Genomic DNA, 16786 nt, shown 5'->3' on the forward strand with positions numbered 1-16786 from the left:
GGGTGGGCAATTTGAGTTCGCAAGAAGATTTAATTTGTAATTAGTCCTCATTTTGTGGAAGCACAGTTCTGCTGGCATGGTAGCAGACCTCACATGGCACAGCTGTGCTTCCCAAGAAATAACTGGTGAAGTACCGTTGTGTAGAATGACTGACTTTATTAAGGTCTTCACTTCAGAGCACACATGCATTTATGTTACAAAGTCCACAATGAACAGTATGAAAAAGTAGCACCCACCTTGGACAATAAATGGCACTTTGACCAGGACAGAGCCCATGAGGTTCCTCGCTACACATTCATAGTCAGAAGTATCTTCTTTACGTGCAGCTGCAATGCGCAAGGAACCATTCGTCAAAACAGTCATTCGCTCTTGGCTATGGAGAGGCCAGCCTTGGCGAGACCACTCGATAGTTGGGGGAGGTTCTCCTTCTGCTTGGCAGTTCAGCACCGCTGTGGTTCCAGCATCAACAATAGTCTCTACCGGTTCAATTGTAATAACAGGTGTACCTAAGATAAGGAGAATATTCCCAGTTTGATTATTCTCACAATAAAATACTGAGAAGATGGATCTCTTCACTTTCTCCAAAAGACTTTCTGCAGTGTTCTGAGTGACACATCAAATATTTCATTTGAAAGAGAAATGAAGCAAACATTTATGAATTTTGTCAGGATTTTCCAAAATACAAACACACATCATCATCATCAAAACCTGTATTTCTAAATGGATTTTCTCTCCAGGGCCTAAATCTAACCTGATACTAACACAAGAGGAATATTGACCCATCCCCTCCTAGATCTTGTTGGATATCAAATCAGCCCAAATGGTGCTCTGGACCTATCCAGTTGAGGAGGATCATCCTCAGCTTGAGAAGCAACAGGATCTTATCCTTCTTATAAGAGATGCAGAGAGGCAAGGAATCCTAGATAAAGTACAGTGGTGCCTCGCAAGACAGTTACCCCACATGACAGTTTTTTCGCTAGACATTGACTTTTTGCGATCGCTATAGCGATTCGCAAAACAGTGATTTCTATGGGGGAATTTTGCTCGACAATGTTTGGTCCCTGCTTCTCAAACCAATTTTCGCTAGATGATGATTTTTACAGCTCCCTCCGCGCTCGCGAAACAGGTGTTTTCGGGACCTAAGCTTCGCAAGGCAGCGATTTAAACAGCTGATCGGCGGTTCGCAAAGCGGCTTTCCTATGGCCGATCTTCGCTAGACAACAACGATTCTTCCCCATTGAAACACATTAAACAGGTTTCAATGCATTTCAATGGGGAAACGCTTTTCGCTAGACAATGATTTCACTAAACAGCGATTTCAGTGGAATGGATTATCATCGTCTAGCGAGGCACCACTGTAAATACATTTACTGTCAGGTTCAGCGGAAAAGCATAACAAGAAATTGTTTATCAATTCCTCCTTTTGGTGGCAGTTTAAAAATAATGATTTCTTGCACACGCAAACCATTGTCCCAGGGAAGTCTCACTCAGGAGGAACTCCTGTCTCTAAATATATTTTATATAACCTTGAGAATTATCTTGGTTACATTATTTTTCTCCAAGATTTAAGGGTAAATTTGACCATGGTTACAAACCCTGATATATAATACAAACATTTCTACAATCGATTCCAGATTAAAGTTTGCATTCATATTTAATAATACAAGTGACAGTTGAAGATGTATAAATATATGTCAGCATTATTAATTCTGCATTAGTCAGGTTTCTAGATAGCTATAATTTTTTTTAGCCTTATAGGTTAGAATAGAGGCATACATCAGTGTTTCATATATACATGCAAAGGCACTGGAATGGAAGAATGCTTTTAGCAATATATCTTTCAGGAGAAATTTGCCTTTCTGCCTTTGACAAGCTCTCTGGTGCCAAAAACATGCTTTGATGAGTTTCAATCTGACAGAGGTGCTGCGTTACCAGACTACGCCAGGGGCGTAATGGTGAAGTGAACTGCCCAGAGATTAAACCAAACAGACACTGTTGTGGTGTTGAAAATATTATTTACATTAAAGTCCATATATACAGGGGTAAATACAGCTTCTCTTGGTCTTTATACAGTCCTGGTCATTCACAGTAGTTCTTCAGTTAGCAATGGTAAATTACAGTTTTCAGTAACCAAAGATTGTTACCAATGTAAATAGTCCAGCATCCACGAAGTCTTCTCCTCTCACCACGGAGATAGTCTTCTCCCAGGATCTTCTCCTTGCAATATGGCAAGTCTTCATCCAGCGATGCAGTATATACAGCTCTCAGCAACACGATCACCAGCAACACAACAGCCCAACCACCCAAACTATCCAAACTACCCAAACTACCCAACAGTTTGTCTCTGTAAGCTTGGCTAGTTTTATCCTTGGTTCAACCAGTCAAATTGGTTGTCCCACAGCTGCCTCAATTAACCCAGCTGTGCTCTTTTGTTACATGTTGCTTTACTAAATCTGATCCTGTAACAACTTATACACTGAATTGCGATGAACAATTCCCTAGGTTGACTTTGAGACCTGTCAATCTCCTCCAATTGTTTATAGCAATTCTGTAACATATGTATCTTACATAGTACATTGCCTTGAACATATACAGAGTTCTTTTTACATTCATATACATTATATCATTCCCAACATTTCACATGCTTTATTATGTTTAGTTGGCCCCAATACTTTTGTCAAACAATCAGCTTTATTATTTTCTGTTCCACAGTATACCAGTTCAATTAAACCATTCTCTATACTTTGCTTAACATTTTGATATCTGATATCTGTGTGTTTGGATCTGCTTCTTACATTTGGTGAGTTTGCCATCTGTATGACAGCTTGATTATCTTCAAAAACCTTTATTTGATATTTTATATTCACACCCAGATCTTGTGCCAATTGTTTATAGAATACTAGATCTGTACACAATTCAGATAATGCTGCATACTCAGATTCGGCAGAAGACAATGATATAAATTTCTGTCTAGCTGTCTTCCAGCTTATCAAACTTCCTCCCAAATGCACAGTCATGCCTGATGTTGATCGTCTGGTTGTTAAATCACTACCATAATTTGCATCGGCATAGGCAGTAATAAACAGTTCTCCCACTGGTTCTAAATTTAGCTTTTTATTTTGTGCTTCCTTTAAATACCTAAGTACTCTTTTTGCTGATTGCCAGTGCCTTTCATTCGGCTTGCTTACATTCCTAGATAGCAGGTTTACAGCTATAGAGATGTCTGGCCTTGACCATCTGCTCAAATATAGTAAGCTGCCTATCAGTGATCTATATACATCAATATCACAATCCGGGCCATTCATATCTTCTTTCTCGAACTCTATGTTCATAGGAGTTGCTGCACCTTTACAATCCTCCATTTTATACTGTTTTAGGAGTTTTAATATTTTGCTCTTTTGTGCTATTTTAAAACCTTTCTCACTTCTTTCTATTTCTACTCCCAAGTAGTTACTTATTTCTCCTAAATCTCTCAATTTGTAGTGTTTCTTTAACATTTGGATTATTTCTTCAGCCTCTTTCTTATCTTTGGTAAATATGGCTAGATCATCCACAAATACTAATATTATAGCTTGTGTTCTCTCATTTATGAATAAACAAGGGTCAGCCTTTCCTTGCACAAAACCATTGTCCTTTAAAGTTTTGGTTAAGTGTTGGTTCCATTCATGGCCACTTTGTCTGAGACCATATAGACTTTTTTTCAATATCCAGCATTTACCTTCATTTTCAATACCTGGTGGAATTTCCATATAAATTATGTGTTTCAGGTCAGCATATAAATAGGCTGTTTCTATATCAACATGCCTGGTCATGAGATTATGCTTGGCTGCATAGGTTAAAGCAAATCTCAATGTCTCTGGTCTTAGAGCCGGTGCAAAAACTTGATCATAGTCGTTTGAAGTTTGTGCATATCCTTTTGCCACTAACCTTGCTCTATACCTCACATTACCATCGGCATCCACCTTCCTTTTAAATACCCATCTGGAACCAATTACTTTTGATTTTTCAGGCAGTTTTACCTCCTCATAAACTTTCAGTTGTTTTAATGAATGCCTCTTTCCATTTTATTTGTTCTTTCTCAGGCATATTACATATGTCATCATATGTCTCTGGTTCAGCCACATTGAGACAATAATAGGTCTCAGGCTTGTACCTGTCAGGAGTTTTTCTCTCTCTGCTAGACCTCCTAGGTAATTCTCTGTCCTCCTCTAGAGTTTCCTTCCTTTCTGAGTTGGATGGAATTTCTTTGTCTGATTGCATTTCCTCAGGTTCTACCTCTCTTTTTATTTCTTGCTCTGGTTGAGAGTCACTTTCATCTGCACTATCTTCACTACTTTCATTCCTTTCAGGCAATTTAATTATTGTTTCTGGGGGTTTACATATTTTGTCCCAGTTACTGTGCTCATTAAATGAAGCACTGCTACTTATCACAAGTTTGTTGGTATTTGGCAACCCAAACCTAAATGCTCTCCTATTTTGTTGGTATCCAAGGAAATACATCAACCTGGCTTTCTTTTTTCCCTTTCTCCTTGTTTCTTTTGGGATGTGAACCCATGCAGGAGATCCAAATACGTGTAAAAATTTTAAATTTGGTTTTCTCCCAGTCCAAACTGTGTAGGGTATGTTGTTTATCCCACTGTGCCAAAGAATATTAATATAAAAATTCGCACAAAGTGTAGCTTTCCCCCAATATTTCTCTGATAGATTACTCCCCCTAATCATTGCCTCAGCCATATTCTGCAGAGTTTGGCCCCTTCTTTCAATAAAGGCATTCTGAGTAGGTGTATAGGAGCGGCTCTCCTGTGAGTAATACCATTTTTCTTTAATATTGCTTGAAATTTGGCATTGGTAAACTCTGTTCCATTGTCAGTTTGTACCACCTTAACCTTTTTCCCTGTTTTGCGCTCTACAAATTTGAGCCATCTTTCAAACTCTACATGTACTGCACTTTTATCCTTCATGAGATAACAGTATCCAAACCTGGACTTTTGGTCTTGGATAGAGAGAATGTATCTGGCTCCTCCTAATGATGCACTTTTAGGTCCAATTACATCAACTGACACCAAATCTAATATATTTTTCACTTGTACATCACTATGTTTCATTATAGGAGCTTTCTTACTCTTGGCTAATTGGCAAGCTTGACAATTCACATATTCATTGCATTGTTTTAAATTAACTCCTACTGAGTTTTCAATTGTTTTTCTCAATGTTTTGTAGTTTGCATGTCCTAGCCTTTGATGCCATAAATGAATACAATCTTTGTGTATACATTTGTTCTCATAGACATTGTTAGCCTTAGTACAGTTTAGTCTATATAAATTATTTCTAGCATAGCAATTCAATTTTTCATTGTTCTTGCTAGTTATTACACATTTCTCCTCATAAAAAGTGCTGACAAACCCATTCTTTGCTAATGAACTCACAGAAAGTAAATTATGTTTCAAATTTGGAACATGTAAAACATCTATTTGTCTAGCAATATAAGGCAATTTCACTTTACCTTTTCCTAGTACCTTAGCACTAACACCATTTGCTAAGCATACTTTTTGGTTGGATACAGGTTGGTAGTTAAATATTAGCTGTTTGCTCTTACACATGCTGGCAGTTGCTCCTGAGTCGACAATCCACTCTTCACCCTGTTCAGAGTTATAAATCTCCTCAGTCAGGCTTAGTGTTTCTCTCTTGCGTCTGGTTTGTTTTTCTTTTACTTTCTTAAATTTACAGTCTTTCATCAGATGTTTTCTTGAGCCACAGGAAAAACAGCATTTTCCAGAATGAATGCTTGCAGCTGTGTCCCCCTCCTCCTCACTTTCTTTCAGCTTATCACGTTGATTAGTGAGTTTGGAGTCTCGGAGCTGTTTGTTATCTTTTCTCTTTTGTTCCTCTTCCAACAGTTTGCTCGTTATATTAATTACTGTTAGCTCTGCTTGAGGAAGAATTTCTAAATTGGTCACCAGCTGATCATATGACTCATCTAATGAAGACAGGATAATAAATGCTTCCTGTATTTCTGTAAATGTGATGTTCTTTTCTCGTAAGTCCATCAACATTGACTTCATTGCCTCTAAATGTTGAAGCATACACCCTCCAGCTTGCAGTCTAGTTCGGAAAAGTTTTCTGGCAATTTGAATCTGGCTTCCAACGTTATCTCTTACGAAGAGTCTCCTTAAATCCTCCCATGCCTTCTTTGCTGAGTTTTGGCCTCTCAGGTGGATAAGAAGACGGTCTTCTAGAGTTAACCCAATAATAGCCAGAGCTTTTACATTTAGTGCTCTTTTTTCTTCATCTAGGACTGCTGGGGGATTTTCTACAATGTCCCATAATGCTTCTTTTTGCAATAGCAACTGAACCTTCTGCTGCCAAGTTGCATAATTTTCCCCATTCAACTTTTTTATGCACAGTCCAGCCATAGACATTTCGTTGGCCATTTTCACCACAGACTGTAGCCCACACTACTTGGCTCTCTCTGTTCAGCAGTTTCTTCAATAACTTCTTAAATTTATACCTGGATGCAGTCTGGTGCGCTGTCTGGGCCCATAACCAATTGACAGAGGTGCTGCGTTACCAGACTACGCCAGGGGCGTAATGGTGAAGTGAACTGCCCAGAGATTAAACCAAACAGACACTGTTGTGGTGTTGAAAATATTATTTACATTAAAGTCCATATATACAGGGGTAAATACAGCTTCTCTTGGTCTTTATACAGTCCTGGTCATTCACAGTAGTTCTTCAGTTAGCAATGGTAAATTACAGTTTTCAGTAACCAAAGATTGTTACCAATGTAAATAGTCCAGCATCCACGAAGTCTTCTCCTCTCACCACGGAGATAGTCTTCTCCCAGGATCTTCTCCTTGCAATATGGCAAGTCTTCATCCAGCGATGCAGTATATACAGCTCTCAGCAACACGATCACCAGCAACACAACAGCCCAACCACCCAAACTATCCAAACTACCCAAACTACCCAACAGTTTGTCTCTGTAAGCTTGGCTAGTTTTATCCTTGGTTCAACCAGTCAAATTGGTTGTCCCACAGCTGCCTCAATTAACCCAGCTGTGCTCTTTTGTTACATGTTGCTTTACTAAATCTGATCCTGTAACAACTTATACACTGAATTGCGATGAACAATTCCCTAGGTTGACTTTGAGACCTGTCACAATCCCTTCAGGAATGTTTGAGGTGCTGCAGTAAGGACTAGACACAGGCTATTCATGAATCATGGCATCATAGGTGCCATGGAGGCCCATTCTCTTCCCCCAGAACTAGCTGGTCCACTCACCATTTGCCGTGAGGTGCTCGACTCCATTGTCATCATCGTCACTCCAATCACAGATGAAGGCTGGCCGGTTCTTCCCCACCTACACGCACAACTGACCACTCATCAGCTGAGTGGGGAGACTCCCCATCCCACCTCTGTGTTGAAGTGGTCAGCTGCACGGTGGAGGCACAGATGAGCTGGCTGGGCTCCTTCTGCAATTGGCACAACAACAGTGAAGCTGAGCGCCACACAACAAATGGTGAATGGACTGGCCAGTTATTGGGGGAGGGAATGAGCCTCCATGGTACCTGTGGTGTTGAAATTCGTACTCATATCCCTGAGGATATGAATATGAATAGCCCATGTTTAGTAAGGAGGACACATCAAGTTTTAGACAGTGTCAAGTATGCAATGTTAACCACATTTCATACAAAAAAAGTTTTTACATATATTTTCATACACCTTGGGGGTTAGGAACAGCACTGAAAAATTCAAAGATCCTTGAATCAGAAAAAGCTAAATATGTTCTGTTCCACAAATTACATCAAGGCAGCATGGCCTCAGATCTATTCTTACTGGAATCCACATACACTGAATTGCTCAAACATACCTGGTGTCTACTATTTTTGAGGGACATTACAGCCCCCTTCTTCAAAATTTGTGGATTTTTTCTACTTAGCATAGAGTAGCAGCTGCTGAGGGAAATCATGGAAGAAAGCAGATCTAAAATGGGAATTCTGTTGTTGAAATGAAAGGCCAAATCTGATTTTAGTCCTATCCAGAGTAGACTCACTGAAATGAATGGGACTTGTTCAGCTCATAGAACTTAAGTTTCGTTTATTTTAATGAGTTTACTCCAGATAAGATAGGATTTAGCCCTGAATGGCGAAGCACACTATATAGCCATCATACTCTGTAGGCTACAATACCAGAGTGCTGAGAGACTAAACTAATGGCTTATCAGAAGGAGAGAGAAAAATTACAGTAGAATCCCTGTATCTATGGGATCAGTATCCATGATTTCACTTATCCGTGGTCTGAAAATATTAAAAATATTAAAGGAAAAAATTCCAGAAAAATAACTATTTCCATATGTGCTTCCAGAACTGGCCACTAGAGGGGGAGCCAGAGACCATGGTATTAATTCTTGTTAGTGAAGAATAAATAGCATTGTCTCTAGCTCCTTCTAGTGGCCAGTTCTGGTAATGCATGTGAAAAAACTCTTCCCCCCTTTTACCATGCTATCTATCTATCTATCTAATCTATCTTATCTATCTATCTATCTATCTATCTATCTATCTATCTATCTATCTATCTATCTATCTATCTATCTATCTATCTATCTATCTATCTATCTATCTATCTATCTATCTATCTATCTATCTATCTATCTATCTATTATCCATGGCTTTCAGTATCCACAATGGGGCTCAGAACCAATCCCAGCTGATATGGGGTGTGTGTCCTGCTGTATTTAGAAAAAATAAAACTAGAAAATTCACCAAATTTAAAATGTACATAAATTTTTTGTTTTATTTCTAATTTGAACATTAGGTTTCACTTCCAACTTCAAGAATTCTTTATTTTACTATCATAACACTGATACAATTATAGCTTACTCTGTAGTGTTAGGGTGACATGGTGTTCAACCACACCAGCTTCATTGGTGGCTACACATGTATATTCTGCTGCATCTTCATTCTGGAAAGACAGATAAATAAATAAATAATCTTAGAACTGCCGCCCCGAGTAGACGGTGTCTAGAGGGGCAGGGTATAAATCGAATGAATGAATGAATGAATGAATGAATGAATGAATGAACTGCATTGCTGGAAGGGACCCTATGGATCATTGATTCCAGTCCCTGTCAAGGAGGTGCAGTATGCAATTGAACTCCCAGACTCTGCCTCCATAGCTAGATATCTAAACAAATGAGCTAAAATATGTTACTAAGGTGCTATAATATATCAAGACCTGGGATGATAATCTGGGAAAACGGAAAGGAAACAAGATGTTTGTACTGATGCATATGAGAATCTCTGTTATGCTGTCTCTTACATTCAGACTGTTTAAAACATTCTATCCTATATATGAAGAAATTTGAAAATTTTGATAAATTCCTCAAAATTCAACTAAAAGAGAATTTTCCGCTAGTTTCACTGGCCAAACTCAATAGGTGAGTTTGCAGCATGAAGTGGATATGTTGTACCTTCCTGCCATATAGGTGTAAAAGATAAGGAGCCTCTAAGAAAGAAAGAGCTGGCAACTCTAAATCAGTACATTAACTTATGGTCTAGTAGAAGAGGATTGAAACCCAGACTTTTATGAATCAAACATCCAAATTTACCCATGAACAAATTTACCAGTTTCAAGTTCTACCATATATGAGAAGAAGGGATTAATCTTCAAATTCTTTCTACCCGAAAAATGAAGAAATTTGCAAATTTCGATACAATTTCATTTTATAGCTTGAAATTTTCACTCATCTGTACTTCATTTTTGGGAGACAGTAGAACAGTATATTATATGCATAAGAGAATCAAATATATAAGAAATATAAATAATACATATCACTATTTAAATTTTAAAAATTTAAGCAAAATCTGACTTTTAATGATTTTCTGGGCATTGAGTTCTCAGAAATGGTTTACCAGTCCCTCCTTTTGGTGGCAGTATGGAATTATGCAGCTTGCCAAAGGCCACACAGTTGGCAAGACATGTAATGACCCCCATTATCAGCCACATACACTCCAGGTGTTGTCAACTGGCATACAGTGGTACCTCACTAGACGACCCCACCAAACAATGAATCCGCATAACGCTGACATTTTGCGATTGCTATAGCAATTCGCAAAACAGTGATTTCAATGGGCAATTTTCGCTGGATGTTGATTTGGTCCATGCTTCGCGGACCACTTGTTCTATAGTTTAGATTTTGTTTTATTTCAATAGTTAACTTTTATAGAAGGTGCTGAAACGCTTATGCTGTTGCTTAGAAATGAAATTGTAGAGAAATGTTTTCTTTGTTCACTTAAATAAACTCATGTTGTTTAATAATTGGCCTTTCTAGTCCTTTGAACAGAACAGTTTCCCTATAGATAATGAATTTGGCCTTACGTTACCAAAATTGAGTCATTGAACAGTAAAGATACGGTATTAAGTGGTTTCTTTTTAGTAAAATCGAAACAGCCTTAAATACAGGTTGTCCAAGAGTTCATGTCCCGGAAACTGTGTTGACTCAAGCAGTTCACTTCAATCGGGAGTGAAGGAAGCCTGGATTTTCCTGTTTCGTGGTTTTTGATCTCATTTATGAGACCAATTTCTGACAATTTCTACAGCTGATTGTCGGCTTCGCAAAATGGCTGCCCTGTGTTTTCCAGACCCATGCTTTGCAGGACAGCCATTTTTACAGCTGATCGGCGGTCGTAAAATGGCTTCCCTATGGGCGATCTTTGCTGGACGACGAGGTATTTTCCCCATTGGAATGCATTAAATGGGTTTCAATGCATTCCAATGGGTTAACTGTTTTCGCTAGACGATGATTTCGCTAAACAGCGATTTTCATGGAACAAATTATCCTTGTCATGCAGGGCACCACTGTAGTGAATCCTGGAAGGCACGGTGGAGATTTGAGCTCCTGATCTGTGGATTTGCAGTCAGATGCTTCAACCAACTGAACTATACCAATTTGATATAACTCTAGCTTATCACTAATTCACAAGTCCTTAGTTTGTTATGAAGATAAATGGGATAGTCCTTAATACGGTATGCCCTCAATCTTCTCAAAAGGAATTTGTTATACAAATATGACAGCTAAATCCTTCATAATTGTAATCAAATCTATAAAACTGATTTCTGCTGGATTTAATTTATGCAATCTATATATAAATAATGACGTACTACTGTGCCGTAGATGGCCAGGGATCCATTGTTGAGTTGTCTGATTCGGTTGCTGATCTGAATAACAACTCCTTTTTTGCTCCATTGGATAGTTGGTGGTGGGTCTCCTGTGACTTCACAGTTGAGAATAGCATTGCCGCCAAGGGGCTCAATCCGACTGGAATGATAGTCTCCCATGAAAACTGGAGGCTCTGTGGGGGAAAAAAGTTCAGTTGGTGTGGGTCCAAATGAAAGCCGAAGTTCACACATCTAATGTACTCAACATTAATTTAAAATATGTTGAAACATGGAACTTAGCATTTAAAATTATTTTGAGGCCAGTCAGCTTATCATTCTGAATTGTAGGAAATTCAACAAATTAAAAATGTGTAAGAAACTCTGTTTGAACAAGAGGTTTCCTTTCTCATTATGTTGATGAGCATAAAGTACTTTGTATTTTTTATAAGATGAACAATCCATTTCCATTATTTCATCTCATCACCTTTAATACTGTTGTCAAATACGTCATATTTCCTTACTAATGCGTACCTTTAACATATACAAATCCGAGAGCCTTGACAGAACCAACCAGGTTTTCTGCTGTACACACGTAAGTACCTGAGTCCTCCTTAGATACTCTTTCAATAACAAGTTCACTAAGTCCGTTCATACCATCATATTGTGCTGGGAAAGCAAGAGAAACAAAAATAAAATAAATAAAATAAAATTAATCAACAACCATCAAAGCAGGATTAGTAAGGCTCTAAAAAGCACATATCTCTTATACAACAAATAGAATGGAGTATAGAGACATTTGGATTTTTTTTGTCCCATCTGCTAGGAAATAAAGATGAGACCAACCACATTCACATCTAGCAACAGAAAAATCTCCTTTCTGATAGTGATCAATCTAACCATGACTGTGTTTTGGAAAATTCATGTTTGGTGGAAGAAAGATATCACCATCAGGGCATTTGTACTTTAATACTAATTCAATAGTGATTTAGAGAGTTTTAGGTTTAAAAAAAGTGTTGCCACCTATCTTAGATCTACAAGTCAGTGTAAAAGAAAACACACAGAAACAATGATTGTTTTACTTTCGATCGTCCATGTTTTCTTGTTGTTTGCTCTCAGGATAGAGTGTTGTTACATGAGCTGATCTGGTATTCACCTTCAGCAACAATTCTAATCCTGTAAACTCCATCCTTTCTGCATGGATACTAGAGATTTGGAAACAGCAAAGAGGAACACAAGTAAGTCCTGTGGAAAAGCTGTTCCACTGAAACTCACTGGCAAATCTGTGCTCATTGTTTCTGTCGTGTCTTTTCTTTATTTCCCTCCTCTTTGCTAAATGCAGATAAAAAGCAGTTTGCCAGCAAAGATACACTCAAGACAGTGTATTACAGCCCACTGTAGATTTCTAATAAGTGTATCCCTCACATGAATATGTTTTCAGCCATCTGCCTATTGCACTCAAATTTTTAGGTGTAAGCTGTTGAAAAGTAGTATGAAGAGGCCTTGTGCAAAAGGAAGAAACAGCCTGTTAGTCCAGTCTGTAATAATCAGTGGCTAAAAATCTGAACTGATTATGAGGGAGTGCTGATCAGTATTGAGCCTTTCCCAGAAAAAATTGAGCTAGGAAGCTGTAACTGCCACACTATTCTACGTATTCCCCCAGGAAGACAATGCACTTGCGACATCTGTCCTGCAGCTTCTTAAGTCCCTGCAAATAAAATTCTTCCGACTGCTGGTGTAACCACTCATTTGCAGTAATAGTTGCCTCCCAAATTGTTGCCCCTTTAGGTGTTTTTGAGTTTGGGGAACAGATAATAATCAGAAGGAGCCAGGTCGGGAGAATAGGGTGGATGGGGCATCACTTGAAAGCCTAAGGATGTCAGTTTTGACATTGTTTCACTTGCACTGTGTGACGAGGTGTTGTCATGCAACAGGATGACACCTTTGGAGAGCTTTCCTCGAAGTTTTTTCCTTGATGTTTGGCTCAACTTCGTCAATAAAGCATTGATGGTTGAACCCTGTTGGAGGTAGTCCACCAGCAGAACTCCAATCTTACAGCAGAACTCCAGTCTTATCCCAAAAAATTGTTGCCATTTGTTTCTGCACCGACCTTTGCACTCAGAACTTCTTTGGCCCAGGGGGACCACTGTGCCTCCATTCCTTAGACTGTTCCTTTGTCTCAGGATCATAACAATAGATCCATGTCTCATCACCAGTTACTAGTTTGCGCAGGAAATCTGACTCATTTCTTGCAAAATGTTCCAAAACAGCCACCGATGACTCCACACGATTCCTCTTTTGTTCGGTTGTCAAAAGTCTGGGGATCCACTGTGCTGCCAGCTTTCTCATTTCCAAGTCGTTGTGGATAATGGCACCAACTCTCTCACATGATATTCTCAAATATATAGCAATACTTTTGTCTGATATTCGGCGGTCCTCCATGATCATGTCATGGATGGGTTTCACATTTGAAGGCACAGAAACAGAAACAGACCTTTCACTGGATTTCTCACTTTCAACACCGAAATGTTCCGTTTTAAAATTGACAACCCAATGTTTAACTGTCGCATATGGAGGGCCACTGTCACCCATCATTTGTGACATTTCATTATGGATCTGCTTTGCACCTTTCCCTTGGAGAAACAGGAACTTGATTATGGTCCTATGCTCTTCCTCACTGAAATTTTCTGGAGGTGCTGCCATGTTCACTTTGGGCCTGAACATGAAAGATAAGTTAAAATCATAGGTAGTTGATTTTTGCACCATTGAATACAGACGAATTGGCCAATACACCCTGCAATTTATAGCTTCCTAGCTCAATTTTTTCTGGGAAAGGGTCAATACTTATCAGCACCCCCTTGTATTACAGACTGGGCTAACCGGTATAATCTAAACCAAATCCCTTATGAATACACAATGGAAGTGAAGAACAGATTTAAGGAACTAGATTTGGTGGACAGAATGCCTGAAGAACTATGGATGGATACTCATAACATTGTACAGGAGGCAGCAATAAAAACCATCCCAAAGAAAAGAAAATGCAAGAAAGCAAAGTGGCTGTCCAACTAGGCCTTACAATAGCAGAGAAGAGAAGGGAAACAAAATGCAGGGGAGATAGGGAAAGTTACAGAAAATGGAATGCAGACTTCCAAAGAATAGCAAGGCGAGACAAGAGGGGCTTCTTAAATGAACAGTGCAAAGATATAGAGGAAAATAACAAAAAGGGGAAAACCAGAAATCTGTTCAAGAAAACTGGAGATATTAAAGGAACATTTTGTGCAAAGATGGATGTGATAAAGGACAAAAATGGTAGGGACCTTACAGAAGCAAAGGACATCAAGAAGAGGTGGCAAGAATACACAGAGGAATTATACCAGAAAGATCTGGATGTCCCGGACAACCCAGATAGTGTGGTTGCTGACCTTGAGCCAGACATCCTGGAGAGCAAAGTCAAGTGGGCATTAGAAAGCATGGCTAACAATAAGACCAGCGGAGGTGATGGCATTCCAGTTGAACTATTTAAAATCTTAAAAGATGCTGCTGCTAAGGTGCTACACTCAATATGCCAGCAAGTTTGGAAAACTCAGCAGTGGCCAGAGGATTGGAAAAGATCCCAATCTACATCCCAATCCCAAAGAAGGGCAGTGCCAAAGAATGCTCCAACTACCGTACAATTGCACTCATATCACACACTAGCAAGGTTATGCTCAAAATCCTACAGGGTAGGCTTCAGCAGTATGTGGACTGAGAACTCCCAGAAGTACAAGCTGGATTTCGAAGGGGCAAAGGAACTCAAAACTGAATTGCTAACATGTGCTGGATTATGGAGAAAGCCAGAGAGTTCCAGAAAAACATCTATTTCTGCTTCATTGACTACGCAAAAGCCTTTGACTGTGTCAACCACAACAAATTATGGTAAGTTCTTAAAGAAACGGGAGTGCCTGACCACTTTATCTATCTCCTAAAAAATCTATATGTTAGACAGGAAGCAACATTTAGAACTGGATATGGAACAACTGATTGGTTCAAAATTGGGAATGGAATACAACAAGGCTGTATATTGTCTCCCTGCTTATTTAAATTATATGCAGAATGCATCATGCGAAAGGCTGGACTGGAGGAATCCCAAGCCGGAATTAAGATTGCCAGAGGAAATATCAACAACCTCAGATATGCAGATACCACTCTGATAGCAGAAAGTGAAGAGGAATTAAAGAACCTCTTAATGAGGATGAAAGAGGAGAGCGCCAAAAATGGTCTGAAGCTCAACATTTTAAAAAAAACACCTAAGATCTTGGCCACTGATCCCATCACCTCCTGGCAAATAGAAGGGAAAGATATGGAGGCAGTGACATATTTTACTTTCTCGGGCTCCTTGATCACTGCAGATGGTGACAGCAGCCACGAAATTAAATGATGCCTGCTTATGGGAGGAAAGTGAAGACAAACCTAGACAGCATCTTAAAAAGCAGAGACATCACCTTGCCGACAAAGGTCTGCATAGTCAGAGCTATGGTTTTTCAGTAGTGATGTATGGAAGTGAGAGCTGGACCATAAAGAAGGCTGCCTGCCGAAGAATTGATGCTTTTGAATTGTGGTGCTGGAGGAGACTCTTGAAAGTCCCCTGGACTGTAAGGAGATCAAACTTATCTGTTCTGAAAGAAATCAACCTTGAGTGTTCGCTCACTGGAAGGAGAGATCCTGAAGCTGCAGCTCCAATACTTTGGCCGTCTCATGAGAAGAGAAGACTTTCTGGAAAAGCCCCTGATGATGGAAAAGTGTGAAGGCAAGAGGAGAAGGGGATGACAGAGGATGAGATGCTTGGACTGTGTCACTGAAGCTACCAATATGAATTGGACCAAATGTCGGACACGACTTAACGACTAAACAACAACAAAAAATCGAAGTTATTCTGCTCTGTGATTCCCTGCACTTCTGCTGCATAGCTAGAGGAATTTAACCAAACATTCAAGACCCTGCAACGAAACAACCCCGTTTCCTATGCCATATACCATGTCACCAACAACATATGCAGTGCAATTTAGTGCATGATATATTGTGGTATAACTGATAAGACAGGGGAATCAGGGTGTGATCACACAGAGAAATAGATTGCAATTCGTAATCTATTTCCTCGTGATCCTTCAAATACATTCAAGCCCAACCCTTTTTGGTCCAGTTGTAAGGCTTTTACTATTTGGAGCATGGGCTGGACCAATTCTCCAGCAGATGGAAGAGTCACTTTAAAGGAGATTGCTCCCATTTAAAACGACCCTGATTGACACTACCAAAACACCATCAGCTTACTGTTTAATAGAGGAGATTCAGATCTGGGTGTAAGCTTTTCACAGTCAAAGAACCTTATTTCTATGCAGCACTAAATATTTTGTGACTTAAACCAATCATTTGAATTAAAAACAACTGTAAGATAAATTGAATTGTAAACCATGCCTATTTTATTAGAATTGATCTCCCTTCCTCTGCCTTAATTCCAGAATATGTGTGGCAGTTAGGGCTATCCATCACAATACCTATAAATCACCTGCAGTATGAAAAGGAATATGACTTTGATATATATTGTGCAATATATTGTGCAGATTATCAGCTGTTTTGAAAGTTTTGGGTGAGACAA

General features: G+C 39.1%; 1 protein-coding gene across 1 annotated transcript in view; it reads right to left on the reverse strand.

Annotated features, from left to right (window-relative positions):
- The window catches only part of HMCN1 (hemicentin 1), a 372920-nt gene that overhangs the window by 46330 nt on the left and 309804 nt on the right, over positions 1-16786 (reverse strand). Inside the window, exons 85-88 of the mRNA XM_078393073.1 lie at positions 11689-11823; positions 11161-11351; positions 8880-8961; positions 237-506 (exon numbers count right to left, since the gene is read on the reverse strand). Coding sequence (XP_078249199.1) covers positions 237-506; positions 8880-8961; positions 11161-11351; positions 11689-11823 — 678 coding nt within the window. The remainder of the gene's footprint in view (positions 1-236; positions 507-8879; positions 8962-11160; positions 11352-11688; positions 11824-16786) is intronic.

The sequence above is a fragment of the Pogona vitticeps genome, chromosome 4, assembly GCF_051106095.1.
Source record: "Pogona vitticeps strain Pit_001003342236 chromosome 4, PviZW2.1, whole genome shotgun sequence".
NCBI classification, from domain to species: Eukaryota; Metazoa; Chordata; class Lepidosauria; order Squamata; family Agamidae; genus Pogona; species Pogona vitticeps.